The sequence below is a fragment of the Xyrauchen texanus genome, chromosome 46, assembly GCF_025860055.1.
Source record: "Xyrauchen texanus isolate HMW12.3.18 chromosome 46, RBS_HiC_50CHRs, whole genome shotgun sequence".
Classification (NCBI taxonomy): domain Eukaryota; kingdom Metazoa; phylum Chordata; class Actinopteri; order Cypriniformes; family Catostomidae; genus Xyrauchen; species Xyrauchen texanus.
The window spans coordinates 17928410-17943902 of NC_068321.1; the positions used below are offsets into that span (position 1 = coordinate 17928410).

The 15493-nt window shown below is 37.0% G+C and overlaps 1 protein-coding gene across 2 annotated transcripts; it reads right to left on the reverse strand.

Moving 5' to 3' along the window:
• Window positions 1–1369: 1369 nt before the first annotated feature.
• On the reverse strand, window positions 1370–14930 carry dnajc24 (DnaJ (Hsp40) homolog, subfamily C, member 24). 2 transcript variants are annotated; one of them, XM_052120207.1, is made up of 5 exons: window positions 14858–14930; window positions 14422–14567; window positions 6345–6483; window positions 2265–2333; window positions 1370–2176 (listed from the first exon to the last, which is right to left on the reverse strand). In XM_052120207.1, the coding sequence occupies exons 2-5, from the start codon at window positions 14527–14529 to the stop codon at window positions 2043–2045; spliced, it is 450 nt and encodes a 149-aa protein (XP_051976167.1). In that variant the 5' UTR covers window positions 14530–14567; window positions 14858–14930; the 3' UTR covers window positions 1370–2042. The 2 variants fall into 2 exon arrangements, with proteins under 2 accessions (XP_051976167.1, XP_051976168.1); XM_052120208.1 differs by having other exon boundaries at window positions 14422–14921.
• Between the last annotated feature and the right edge of the window lie 563 nt (window positions 14931–15493).

The following is a 15493-nucleotide window of genomic DNA, read 5'->3' on the forward strand; positions in this document are numbered from 1 at the left end:
CTTAGCATCTATTTTCAGTATGGTCGGAAATATCAGAGCAAAAGCGACCTTCTGTTGATGTAAGAGTTTCTTACATTCCTTGAATCGATCTTGTTTCTCTCGTCGAATTCGCAAAGTCTGGGAAAAAGAAAATCATGTGGTTTTTCCAAGGAAGCCTTCCTTTACTCCTCGCCTCATGTAACAAGATCTTTATCAGATGATCTCGGATGGTTTTTCACAGATACGTTCCAAATCCACCTGGGTCACTAGCGGATTAGCAGCTAATTCGCTCTCTGATGATTCTCCGATAATCAATCCGTTTCACAACATCCGCAACTCTTGTAACCATCTCAGTGAATTTCGCCTCCATGGAAGCGATCGATCGATATATTACAGCAAGATTCTCCAAGTCTGCAACTACCTTCGTCAGCATTGCCAACACATTCATCAATTCACGCTTGATTTCTTTCAGTTCACTGTCCGAATTGGGTCTGGGATTTCCGGCCTGCCGCTGAGGGGAATCAGCCCGAGCATGTAAGTGTCTTTAATATATCCAGAGCCTGAGGATTTTGAATTCTTTGACATATTGTCTTCCCAAAACAATTAAGGATCAGGGTGTATCGAATCTCACTGGTTTGTGACACAAATATTATTAAAACTAGCAAAGTGCGCAGAGCTTGCCGTTCACATGTCCGACCCTCGCCCATGAGACATTTATTCTAATTAAAGGTTTTAATTAAAAGGTATGTTCCAGGTTAAATGCAAGTTAAGCTTTATCGAAAACATTTGTGGCATAATGTTTTAATATTTAGACTCATAACTCAATACTAACTGTATTTAAAAAAAGCATAAAATCATTGTGACAGCCGCCAAAGGAAGAGACGGAAACAGGTGTCAGCTTAAGGGGTAAGCTTTTTATTTCTCTCGTCATATAGTGACAGTGTTGTAGGGTTTTCCTTGGTCGGGTTCTCCGCTCCCATGCTCTGTCACTGCTGCCCTTTTATGCCGCTCTCCTCATGTTACTGAAATTAGACACAGGTGTTAGTCATCATTTTAGCTCAGGTGTGGGCGCCCTTACCGCTTTTCTCTCCCGGACGGGCGCTTGACCACGCCCCCGCTGCCACAATCATGCTTACAAAGAGGTACTTGCAATGGAAGTGAATGTGGCCAGTCCGAAAACACTCAAATACTCATTGTTTCAAAAGTATAGCCATAATACATAAAATTCATGTTAACATAATTTTAGTGTGACAAAATCCTTTACTAACCTTATATGTGTAACGTTATATCCAATATTACATCATTTTGTTAAAAAAAAAAAAGAAAAAAATCCAATCATGTGGAACGGACTAAGAAGCCTTTATTTAACCATGCTACAACATCTAAAACATATATAATGGCCAAGCGAAAGCCTTCATCAGGGTATTTAATAAACATGCTGTGCAGTCATAAAGATATGATTTGTGGTAATCAACATAATGCCACAAATGCTGTTGACTGAGCTTAACTTGTTATAAATTATTAAAAGGCACAAATATTCAATAAAAAGTTACTTTACTAAGCAAAATCCTTCCACTAGAAGATATAGTCCATAACATGTAGGCAATAAAACAATGCATTCTCTATGGGTGCTGCATAGTAACGACATGCATAGTAGCTAGGTGAACATGTATTTCGCACCATAGCTGTTACTATAGAGCGTATAGCAAGGCTGGAATCCTGTACAGACCAATCAGCAACCAGGAACCGAACTATCCACTTTGTATATATTTAATATTTGATGTCTTTGACATCCTGTAAAGTTTGAATCCTTGTAATGACAAATTAGGATAATATTCCAGGATAATCTTTCAAAGAGAACCACTTCATAACGCATAACGTCATAACTGCTCATAGATGCCAGGCTCTTATTCAGTTATGAAATGCAAATAGATAGAGGTTGAGGATGGTTTCTTCATTTAGAAATCTACTATGCGTTTTGTCCATAGAAAATCTTCCATTTTAGAATATGCAAGAGTTCAATTATAGCCCAACAAGAACCTTGAAGGAAGTATCCAGAAGTGTCATGTAACCTTTTGAACTTCAACGCTGAGCGAACAAGAATCACAGCACACCACTGTTTCCACTTCCTGTGTGTCCACCTTGTCCAAGATGAATTCTCCACCACAGCGACAGCTGTATGTATAACACTCAGCATCTGAAAAAGAGAGATGCCTAATATTTAGAATTCAGGGATTCATATTCGCAACCAGAAAATTCAAGGACTAAATGGAGCATTGACTAACCACTGTCCCAGTTCATGTCTTTCAGTGTTATATGAGCATCCACTGGCCAGATCTGTTTCAATTCACACGCTGCAAAGAGAGACACAAGTTCTGATGTTAATCAAGCAAAATCCAAATGGTAGGACAAACAAGACAAGTATTACTGAGCTAGCAAACGTTTTGTTTTGGAGAGACTTCAAAATTGACATCAACTGGATTTTGATCATGTTGAATGTCAGAAAGCCTCAGTCACAATTGACATTCACTACATTTTACCCATTAAAAGGAAAGTGAATGGTGACTAAGGCTGACATTCCAAAGAAGGTTTTGAGGCAACATGAAGTTAAGTAAATGATGACAGAATTTTCATTTTTGTGTTAACTATTCCTTTAACCAGGCATTCAAGGGACACCAATATTTATTACTTAGGTTGGCCTTGTATAGACAATACAGTATGAGAAATAGCAACAGTAAATGCTTGCCTTGACAAGCAACACTAACAAGAAGAAACATGAATTAAAATGTTCTGTCAGTGTGATTTCTTTATTACAGAAATAAAGGTTTACTTTTCTGTCAAATTAACAGGCCACAATCTCAAGACCTTTTGGAAGATAAGAGAGCAAGTCTGGAAGATTCAAATCACCTGTAAGAAGTTTGCAAAGCAATCCTAGTTCATTTAAATATTTAAGCAATAATCAAGAAGTAGAGTTGGGCTGAAGTTTCACTTAAAAGAGATGGAGAAAGAGAAAAAAGGGGGGAAGCTGCAAAGTCATTTGAGGTCATTCAGAGTGTCCTAGCAAAACGTTCATTTCACTTCCTGCTGCTATGAATACACACAAATGAGTAGTCTTAAAATATTCATTGAATACTGAAGCAGGGAATACTTGGCATTTCAAAAGGATTTGGTTTAAAGGCTACTAATAAATTAATTTGAAACTAAGAACAAGCGTGAAAAAGTAAAATATGACAACTAATTGTCAAGAGGCATTAATAATGAATAAAAAATCCAAGCCGTAACACTTCCCAGAAACGGCTCTTGTCCCTTTCTGGCAGCCTGTTTGATATACTGTAAATTAACAGGTATGAGTGTCACATTTTATCATGGTTTTCTTTAATTAGGTAGGGAATGTTTTAAGTAGGTGGTATTCAGTTCTGGCAACTAATTTCTTATTTATTCTGACTGGAAATAAAGTTGTTAAAATTGAGCTCTGTCTTTGAATGAAGTAGTTTGAAGAGTCTCAGTCAACCAAAAATTCTGTCATCATTTATTCACCCTTTATGTCATTCTACACCCATATGAGCTTCTTTCTTCATGGAACCCAAAAAATTATGTTAAGCAGAATGACAACCTGAACCTCAGTCACCATTCACTTTCAAAATATGGAAAACAAATTTATTGAAAGTTAAGGGTAACTGAGGCTGTAAATCCCTAATATTCTGTCTTACATCTCCTTCTGTGTTCCATGGAGTTAAGAAAGTCATACAGGTAAATTAAATATAACGGACTACAATGATTCAGAACTGAAGGTAAGATTTCAGTTATGCAACCCAACTCAATTACGTCCTTGATGGATTTCAGCTTTGTAATAAATTTAGAAATGCATAAAATTATTATTATTTATATTTACAAAGACTTTACCTGTGACAGTATTTTGTTTATCAATATTAAAGGGACAGTTCATCCAAAAATGAAAATTCTCTCATCATTTACTCCCTCATGCTATTATTTCAGCGGTGTATGTCTATACAATGCAAGTGAATGGTGACCAGACCTTTCAAGCTCCAAAAATAATCACATAAAAGGCAGCATTAAAGTAATCCATATGACTCCAGCTGTTAAATACATGTCTTCAGAAGTGATGTAATAGGTGTGGGTGAGAAACAAATCAATATGCAAGTCCTTTTTTACTATAAATCTAAATTTTCACTTTCACATTCTGAAAGTAAAAGTGGAGATTTATAGTAAAACAAAGATTGAAATATTGATCTTTTTCTCACCAAATGTGATTGCATTGCTTCAGAAGACATATATTAAACCACTGGAGTTGTATGAATTAGTTTTAAGCTGCCTTTATGTGATTTTTGAGAGCTTCATATTCTGGCTATCACTTGTATTGAAAGGACCTACAGAGCTGAGATATGCTTCTAAAAATCTTAGTTTGTGTTCTGCAGAAGAAAAAGTCATACACATCTGGGATGGCATGAGAATGAGTTAATGATGAGAGCATTTTCATTTTTGTGTGAACTACCCCTTAAATGACAGAATGCATTCCTGAGGAGTAGGGAGATTTAATATTTATAAATATGTATACATGTACCTTTAAAATCTATGGAAGATTTAACTAATCAAATGTGGCCTTTTAAATAGAAGGCAGTATTTGACATCAAACCATGTCCAGTCAATAATGGCACATATTTGGTTTTCTGGTGAATGACTGCGGGGCAGGCTACTTAGGTTGGATGGGGATTAGTGTATCCTTTGAGCTGATCAGAATCAATCCCAACCTTAATTAACGCAGACCGTGTTGACTTGAGTAGGGAGCTGAGCTTATTTTTAAATCTCCCCTAAGACAAAAATATTTAGAGTAAAATTGACTAAAACAAAGTTTGCTTTCTTTTTTCCTGTAGTTCATTACTGTTGCAAGTGGTAGTGCAACCACTTTACGTATATTTTTAATATTGAAACTGTATGATTTTCATGACTTTTGGTTCTGTTAATGGTTCTTGAACATGCAGTTTTCCTCCAATGCAGATGAAACATTGTACTAAAATGCAGTCATTTCCATTACTTTTCCAGGCCTATTTTCAAACATTTCTATAATTGGTCAAACCTTCATACAATCCTTGCATGTGAAGTGTATATAAAGTGCATGTCATATTGGAAATAACGTCACTGCTGCCAAATGAGGAGGTCAGCTCCATTACTTTCCTTTGTGCAGCCTAGGCCTGTTTTTCTGTGGACACTCTCTAAATGTCAATTCTGTGGCTGTAGCGAGCTACGTTAGCAAGTAGCTGTGCAAAGTACCCCCAAAGGCGATGCCACAGCTCCCCAGTTAATGGTGCACAGGACCCTGGATGTACACATATTGAAGGTCCTAATGGAGGGCTAGGGGAGCTTTTTCCTTAGGCGATAGAGGAGAGAAGCAGACTATCACTTCATGTAAGAATTGGCCATGTGTGACAGACCTGACCTACATTCTCTCTTACACTCTCTTTCTCTCCCTCCTCCACTGCTACCACACACAATCCTCACCATGCTCTTCTGTAAAGAGGCGTCTGTCCAGAAAACAGCACTGCCGTATTCCTTTATTTTATATTTTAATAAATAAAACAAAGATATTTGTTAAAATAGCTCAGCTCTTTAGGTCCAAACAATGCGTTTGAATTGAAGTCGTGGCCATAACTTAGCTCCAAAATTACATTAAGGCAGCATTAAAGTTATCAGTAAGACTCATGTGGTTAAATCCATATCTTCAGACGTGATACGATAGATGTGGTTTAAAAAAGGATTAATATTTAAGTTTTTTTTTTTACTATAAATCTCCACTTTCACTTTAACATACTTTTGATTTTGGTGATTCACATTCTTTGTGCATATTGCCACCTACTGGGCAGGGAGGAGAATTTATAGTAAAAAGGACTTATTGAAGAAATTTGATCGGTTTCTTTCCCATACCCATCACATCACTTTGGGAGATATGGATTTAACCACTGGAGTCATAGATTACTTTAATGCTGCCTTTATATGCTTTTTGGACCTTCATTCTGGCCTCCATTCACTTGACTACAGAGCTCAGATATTGTTCTAAAAATCTCTGTTTTTTGTATTTCTGTAGTCATACATGTCTAGGATGGCATGAGTGTGAGTAAATGATGAGAGAATTTTCATTTTTGGGTGAACTATTCCATTAAAACTTAGCATATATAGCAACAGTGATGCAAGCACAACTAAGCATTTTCAAAACTGGATACAACATGGGCCATAATGACAATGCTGAATACTACTATATAGTGTAGAAATAACCTGTCCTTTCAAGATGTAGAAGGATGAGATAGTTCATGCATGAAAGGAAAGACTTGTGGAATAGGGAGGGAATGCACCTCGTAAATGTAGGTTGTACTCATTCCGGCTTTCTTTATTACTCAAGATCTTCCAAGCCTGGTCAACATCAATGAATCTCTGCAGGTGCTTCTCTGCCTCCCCTTCTGATACGCTAGGCCTCTGCTTGTCTGGATGAAACTACCAATCAGAATGTAGCCAGGCAATTGACATAAATGATAACCAAAAAAATTAAAAATATATTTTCCATATTATGCATAGGTTGATTGCCATGAAAAGTACAAACATTGAGGCTCTGTGATGCTTTTGGTTTATTAAAACAAATCATGACATAATGCACTTGTGCGAGTTTGGGATAGGACTTCAGGTTTTTCCAACTAATAGAATATAGGGGAGTCTTCAGAAAATCTGTTCGAAATCAGATGTTTTTGCAATTTGTTTGGTGATGCTAGTGGTGCAAAAATTACACACTTCACATTTAAGTTCAATTACTAACAAAGCAGAGATTGACACTCAGAGCTATGGAACATAGACTACAGGAAGGTAAACAAGACAATGTCTCAATCTGTATTGACAGCAGTTCATGGGCAATTTGCTGATGGTCTGGCTTTGCTTTTGGACAATTTACCATATAAGGCAGAACAAAGCAACAAATGCAGGCTGTATGGTGCAATATAAGGCAAAACACTTATCAGTTAGGACAGATATGCCTTCTCAAAGACAGAACTGGACAGGGCAGATAGTTAGAAGGGCAGAGTCCATCTCTATCCTCCAGCCAAAAACACTAATGCAATCTCCAATATATGTCCTTAAATATGACAGATCTATGCTTACTGTAACATCGTGGCTTCACTAAAATAAACATGGAATCGGTGTTCTTTTTTTTTTACCCACTAATGTTTAGTGAGCTTTATGGGTTATTTTGACACTACCCTCTGGCTTGGATGTAGTCTTTTAGTATATAGTCATGTCTCTCCTTGAGGATCTACAGTACGTGGGCTGTGGCTATCGATTAGTAGGGGTCATGGGTCAGATGAGCCATGGGGCTCTTCATTCGCCCATTGGAGAGGAGCAGGGTTGAAAGGGGCGAACGGGAAAACAACTTAGATCCCTTCAAGCAGGCATTAAACCCAACTCTGATTATGCTCTGGCACTGACGAGTAAAGCATTGTGTGTGTGTTTGTGTTTTTGTATGGCCGCTACAGTTCAGAAGCTGCAGTACCGCCAAAGTCGGGTAATGATGCATGGTCCGGCACTGGGCTACAACAACCAACAGTGCAGGGCAAGCCAATTACTGTCTACAGCAATTATATTTTTAATTTTAAGTAACAGGAAGACTGAATTCAACTAATCATTTCAAGCAATTACGTTTAAAACTAATTAAAATTTAAGGGTGCCTGTTCTCCCCCCTCCCTTTCTCCCACCCCTCTCTGTTTGTGTTTTTGTTGTTGTTTTCACTTTGTTAATGGGCTGCCAGAATGCGATGAGAAGAGGAACAGTAAAGCAACTGTAGCAACAGGCCAAAAATTAACTTCCTGATTGAGAGAATCATTAACCATTCCTTGCCGTTCCAAATCCGAGGCAGCGGTTTTACAGTTTGGGTGAACGAGGACAGAGCACAGCGCTCAGTCGCCTCGTAACCTCTCGAGAAGAGAAAGAGGGGCCAAAGAGCGTTAACAGATAGATAGTTAAACACATTTACTTAAATAATTCATAGTTGCCATCCAAATGATGGAAGGCTTTTGGGAGTTTGTTTCATTCCAGCACTAGAGCTTTCAAATGCTGCCATTACATTTTAAGTAGGATTTCGTGTTGGTAAAATGTAAGTCAAACGCAAGGAAAGCATCCTTCTTTACTCAAAATCTCGGTTTAATTAAAAGTACCAGAATAAAAAGCATCTAATGCATTAAGATTAGGATCTGCACAGGATACCAGCTAAGAGGATTAAATCGATTTGTGTTTAGGATGCTTCAGATCAGAGGACCGCAGGATGCCCAAAGCTAAATAGCTAAAGTGAAAACTTGAGTCATAATTGAAACTTTAGATCAGTAATCTTAAACACTGGAAATACAAAGTACTGACCATGTTAATTCAAGATGACACATTGCACAAGTTGCTCCTTACATTTATATAATCACTAAATGCAATAAATAATACATAAATGTAATAAGTACTCAGTACAATCACTGAAGTTGGTATAGGAGAGTATAAAGTGTGCTCCAAGATGTTAATCCATCCCAAAAAAAAAATACGTTTCCAAGCTAAACTAAACCTTGTTTCTATGCAAACTAAATAATGACGTCACGCCATGCCAATGGCGAGGAAATCAACAAAAAGCAAGGTTCGCATGATAGCTATATCTAAACTCCATGTGGGCATTTTTACATCAGTGGTTCATATAGAATCTACCACGTGACTGAAGTGTATTTTAGCACGCATGCCAATTTTAATGTGCCAATGTACATAATTAATTTGCAAAAATTTTTATCTGATCGAATGAGGATAAACTAATTAGAAGTATTACTATCAGTATACACTCACCGAAAACTTTATTAGGAACACCTGTACAACTACTTATTCATGCAATCATCTAATCATGGATAAAATCATGCAAATATGGGTCAGGAGCTTCAGTTAATCTGACTTCGACCATGACATGATTGTTGGTGCCAGACGTGCTGGTTTGAGTATATCTGTAACTGCTGATCTCTTGGGATTTTCACACACCACATTCTGAGTTTACTGAGAATGGTACCAAAAACAAAAAGCATCCAGGCACCGGCAGTTCTGCAGACAGAAATGCCTTGTTGATGAGAGAGGTCAACAGATAATGGCCTGACTGGTTTGAGCTGACAGAAAGATAACGGTTTTCTCGGATAACCACTCTTTACAATTGTAGTGAGCAGAAAAGCATCTCACAATTAACAACACATTGAACCTTGAGGCAGATGTGCAATACCAGCAGAAGACCACGTCGGGCACTTTATTAGGACCACAGTGTTCCTAATAAAGTGCTCAGTGAGTGTAGATGTTACCAAATTATTTAACATCTGAAAGAACCATGGAGAACCCCCAATTGGATGGGCTTTTTTTTACCCATATACAGCAACAACAGCCTGTTTAAATACCTGAAACGCTTCAGTAAAACCCAGTTACCATGCAATCTGAACCTTCACCTTTCCGAAAGTAATAGGGTCACATCTATTCTTAGCAAGCATCGAAAATGAAAACAAAAAAAAAAATCCATTCCCGAACCCTGAGAATGGTTGAGCAAGCTTGGCAGCACAATTTCTCAGTTACCTCCAGGAGGAAGTCTGAGTCTGCCAGAGAATAAGACTCTCTCCCCAGAGGCAGAAATGGGATGGCTTTGCTTCCCTTTACTCTTTGTAGGTGAGCTTGAGGAGTCAGGACCACAGGTGTGAAGTGCAGCTTAGCCCTGGCAAGCAAATACTGCTGTTTCACAAACATCTCCCTGGTTAGTCTTTTGTCAAATAGACAGACCCTGTGAACCGAGTTTTAGCTCTGTCATAACTGAGTGTTTGATTGATTGGGAGCATGATGGAAAGATCAAAACATGCAGGGCTGAATGTGAACCTGTAAAACATTTTTTACAAATATATTTATATTTTTTTCTGTTCTTTTTATTTAGAAGTTGATTTATTTAACTGTGCAAAAGACAACATTAAATCAAAATAGATGCCATTTACTGTCTTAAAAATAAATGTACCTGGCCTTATTGTGCAAGATTCATCAGTGCACATTATTCTCAAAGGTAAATGTATTTTTTTTTTTTTTTAGTTTTTAAAAATTGTAAACAAATATAATAAAAATATTTCTTCACCTCTGAAAAATATTTTCCACTTAACCAAAAACATTACAGCAAAATACATTTCGGTCCAATCAAGTCTCGATGGATAAAAAAAGTCCCACCCTACATAATATAATTTTTTCACCCAGATACATGTCACATTACAAAAGTTAAATACATTGCAAAAGTTGTTTCATGTGGTCAACTTACCAAAAAATGGGCACATCTATTTGATATACACACCAGATGTCTCACACTAAAAAAAAGGGGGAAAATGCAGAAAGAGAGTTTTTCCTTTAAATTAAGATTATTTTTCTTAACTCATTGGCAAATATTTTTTTCTCGTTTTAGGAACTAACCTCCTAAAAGAAAATGTACCTTATTTGAAATTAAGTTGAAATATTTTTGACTGGAAAACTAGACAAAAATAAAGAGTAAAATCAAAACATATCTGTATGCAATCCATGCCTAAAACATGGCATGTGTCTCACAAAAGAACACATTTTACACTTAAATTGATAGTTCACAAAAAATTTTAAATTCTCTCATCTTATACTCACCCTCATACCATCAAAGATGTGTATGACTTTCTTTCTACTGCAGAACACAAAGATTTTTAGAAAATTTCTAAATTTTGTAGCTCCTTACAATGCATGTGAATGGGTACCAAACACTTGAAGCTTCAAAATGCACATAAATGCAGAATAAAAGTTATCCTTAAGACTCCAGTGGTTAAAGCCATACAATATCCTCAGAAGCGATATGATAGGTGTGGGTGAGAAACAGATCAAAATTTAACCCCGTTTCAACCATAAATTGTCCTCCCTGCCCAGTAGGTGGTGATATTTATGATGAAAAACAAACTAATACTTTCAAAGTGAAAGTGAAGATTGATAGTAAAAAAGGATTAATATATAAATCTGTTTCTCATCCACACTTATATCACTTCTGAAGACATGGATTTAACCCCTGGAGTTATATGGATTACTTTTATGATGCCTTTATTTGCATTTTGGAGCTTCACAATTTTGGTACCCATTCACTTGCATTTTGAGGACGTAGAGAGCTGGAATAGTCTTCTAAATATCTTTTTTTTTTTTTCTAGTTCAGCAGATTAAAGAAAGCCATACACATCTGGGATGGTATAAGGGTCTGCAAATAATAAGAGAATACAACACTTTGGGTGAACTATCCCTTTAAAACAAAGAAGAAGGCAAGTATATTTTTTTTTCCAGGATATTATTCTAAAGCAGAAACTATTCTACTCAGAACCCTAATGCTACAGAACCTTTAACACTCAGACAGACTAAGGTGGTTATCGCACTGTGCTGCTCTACAACTTCCAGTCTGCGTTGTTCAGGTTCTTAAATACATAAGACAACAAGCGGCTAGAGCTTCGTCAGAGCAGCCCATCCACCTTCCCCCGTGGAGTTACATGCTTTAATTGCTGTCTCTTTGCACGCATTGTAAAATATTCATTTACTGAGGCTAATGGAGCTTGGAGAGCAGGAACACAATGTAAAGGGCTGGGCAATTTGGAGCACTCGCCAGCTCTAACAATACATCATCTCCCTCTCAGAGGCTGTGCGTGGAGCACTGCCACATCCTCCACTGGGCTCTGCTGTGCAGTCTGCAGTCGCTTTCTGAAGCAAGGGAGAAGGAAAAGAGAAGCAGGGGGTACAAAGGCTACTACCATCACACTACTGCCACCTACTGTCAAGCTGACAATTGGGTTAAAAGAAAACAGGATGTTGATGTGACTGCAAAGTGTAATCCTCATTATTACAGTGGTATGGATTGTTTTAAGCCTGAGGTTACAGTGGTAATGCATATGGTATGGTGGATTCTGGTAACAGCAAACTGTCACCTGTCTAACTGTTATTATAAAGAGAAGCATAGAGACGTGTTTATCAAGCAGTACCATTATAAGACACTGATTCATTTAAATGTTGTTTAACAAAAGAATATTCATTGTTTAAAGAAAATTCTAATGATAAAACCATGATCTGAACATTATACATGTTATTATCAATCCCACCCTTGTTGTGTGTTATGCAAGTCATTGTACTGGAGTCTTCAAACCATTCCTACAAATTGCATGGCACACATCCTGACTGATAGACTAGTGTTATGTGATTGCTGTAATTAAAATGGGTTTGGGATTAAACAAATCAGCTTAGGTATAATTTAGCAGGGATAAGTCAAATCTGCAATGTGTATTAATGAGAAATACTTATGTTTTTGATTAATTATGTATATGCTTTCTAAGCTCGTATTTAGCAACAAAAATTTGCCCTTGTAGGAAACTTCACTGAGAGTCCACTCCAAGTGGTCTCATGATCTAAATTTGCAATATATTAATATTTGCATAAATTTGATCTGTGCTCAACTTTTCCAAGTCACTATGAAAGCAGGTTCAACTGAAGTGTGTGGTTTTTGTGCCACTAGCATCACCAAACAAATAGCAAAAATAATAATTGATTACAGAAAACCTTTGTCTTCCATCGGTTGTACAAACTAGAGATGCACCGATCGACCGGCCAGGGACCGGAATTAGGCGATTTTCCGCATGTAAACATGTCATTGGCATGGAAGATCATCACTGTGAAGAATACATAAAGTTCGGAATGTGTAATAATTGTAAAGCCAAAGTAAACCGTGGGGGAACCACCACAATAACTTTCGGAACAACAAACCTAATTAGACATTTAAAACACCATCACCCAGCTGAAAATGCCCATTTTAAAAAAGAAGCTAAAAAGGGAAAGCAGCTAAAGCTAGCCAGAGCTCAGAGCCAGCCACAAGTCAGCAGCCTCTCCTATCATTCCTTGGTATGAGCAGCGAAAAGACCAAAGCAATTACAAGGAATATTATGGAATTCATGGCCCTGGATGACCAGCTGTTCTCCATAGTTGAGGACAGAGGGATCAGAGATCTGATAAATTTCCTCGATACAGAGTAGGTGGTTATTTTCCGATGTCGCGTTGCCCGAGTTGTTTAATCTCGTGTCATGTCACACACGCAGCCTGTTATCTGTCAACATTTGGGTTCACAAATCCGGGAGAGGGGAAGTGGGGTGCTGGATGGCAGAGGCAGGCTAAATACTATACAAATTGTGCCGTTGTGATTTAATGTGCTGAGCAACTTAATTTTTCCCACCGTGCCGATATTAAAATCAGTGTGCCACACATTGCAAAAGACATGAAATTAAATTCTTCCATCCAGCGGTTGTTAAATGTACATATATATTTTGTTTTTTTTCACCGGCACACCAGCTGATTCTTCTCCTCCCATCTACCAGTGATGCTTGATTTAACATCCTGCGTCTACTACCTGCGCAGATATCAACAGCGCAAATGGGTTGTAGGTTGCCAGGTTGAGGTCACAAATGATTTTTAATTTGTACGATGTGTCGATTGTGTGAGTAGGATGCGTTTCATTCAAGATCTAGCAACTGGACCACCTTGGAATAATATATTGATGTGATTATTCATATAACTTGGTTTGGGCCATACAAATTACGGGAGGTTTTTTGGGAGAAATAACAAAACAGGAGACTCCCGGGAAAAACGGGAGTGTTGACAGGTACAAGCCGATCCCGAAGCAGCAATCAGTTTTACAACTGATATTTGGACATCTAACGGAAGTTGAGCGTATTGGACACTTCAGTTTTTCAGATCTTTGGAATTGTTTTGTTAGACGAGTAATAAAGAGAAAAAGGTCAATTTATAAAAATAGTGGAAAATGACATCTGTTATATAAAGCAACTCATTTGCAGTTAATTGTTATTTCTACCTCTTTCCAGTCACAGAGCACTTTATTTTGAGAGTTGTTTAAGTGAGAGAAGATCCTGTAACTTAGTGCAGTTTGTAATGTTTAATAATTAATTTTATGAAAATAAAATGTTGCATTGAAGAAAGATAGATTTTGTTTGTATATGTGGTCAATAATAGTTCTTAGAAAGAAAATCGGAAAAAATCGGTATCGGCAGGTCACACTTGCAAAAAATTGCAAATCGGAATCAGCCAAGAAAATTGCAATCGATGCATCTCTAGTACAAACAGATAGTCCCGCCCTAAACTCACACCATTGGTCGAGCCAATGTTACAGTTTTGGACTGGACAAGGCACTCAAACAAACAGATGAATGTTTTTATTTTTTTTACTACTACAAATACAGTTGACTATACACATTGCGCTGGGATGTGAGAAAGAATTTGTACATAAACATTTTTTGTTTCATGATATTCACTGAACATCTTGCATACACATACAGTGTTTATTTTGTTTTCAACTTTGTTGAACACTTACCATGAGGATCAGTTTCTGATACTTCTGTTTCAGCTCTTGTATGTCAGTGGATGGACTAGCACCTAATATTGAGTACCAGTCTTTCTGTGGACTGTTGGTACTTGCCATTTTTGAGGTACAACGTGAAAGCACTAATCTTTAATCATCTGTAGAAAAACATAATCTTTATCACAATGACAAGTAATACATTGAAGCACATTTCGTTAGTTTTTAATCAGACCTATATTTACCATTACTACTCTTTAGACTAGTGAATCTTTACAAAGTGAATACAACTAAATACTTTTAAAAAACGTTTAAAAATAGTCAAGTTCTTTACCAGCCATGATGAATGCAACATATTACTACTAAAATAGCATACTTAGCGGTAAAACGTCTATTCAAAATGTGTATATATCAAAATTGTATCGTATAAAAGAACTGTCACGTTTCCAACCCTAATATGAAGATATTTTTCTCCGTTTTCTGGGCAACTGTTATGAGCATCAACCTCTCCAACTCGTGCTGCTTCCCCCGTGTGAGTGTTTGTCTCGCTGTTTTACGCTCTGACAGAAACAAGTGTGATTTAACGCGCGGAACGTTTGTATTTTATCTTCTAAATTAAGAAATATGACAAATATTTATAATAAATTATTTTCTTAGTGTTAAAATTTTATATCTATTTTTGGCATGTCACTACTCTCAATTCAAGAGATGATGGAACTCTTCAAGCTGAATTTTTCTACCCGGATATTTAAAGGTGCAACACATTTAAGGAAAGCTGCACAAAAGCCGCGTTTTCGGGCAGGAGGCAAATCAGCATTTTATTAATGCAATTATTGCACAAAAAGTATGCAACAACAGCGAATTTGTGAATATATTTTCAAGCAGATATTGTTTTCACTTTATATTCAGTACAACTCAGTTATTAATATGATTACATTTGATGTCTGGAATGCTTCTAATCACATTTTATTGGATTTAGAAGCACTAAATATTCAAACTTTGGTAGTTGACATGTTTTTTGAGAAGTTATATTTACTCCATCTAGAGCTATTTTAGATTTGCTAAACATTATTACAATTATTTTGTA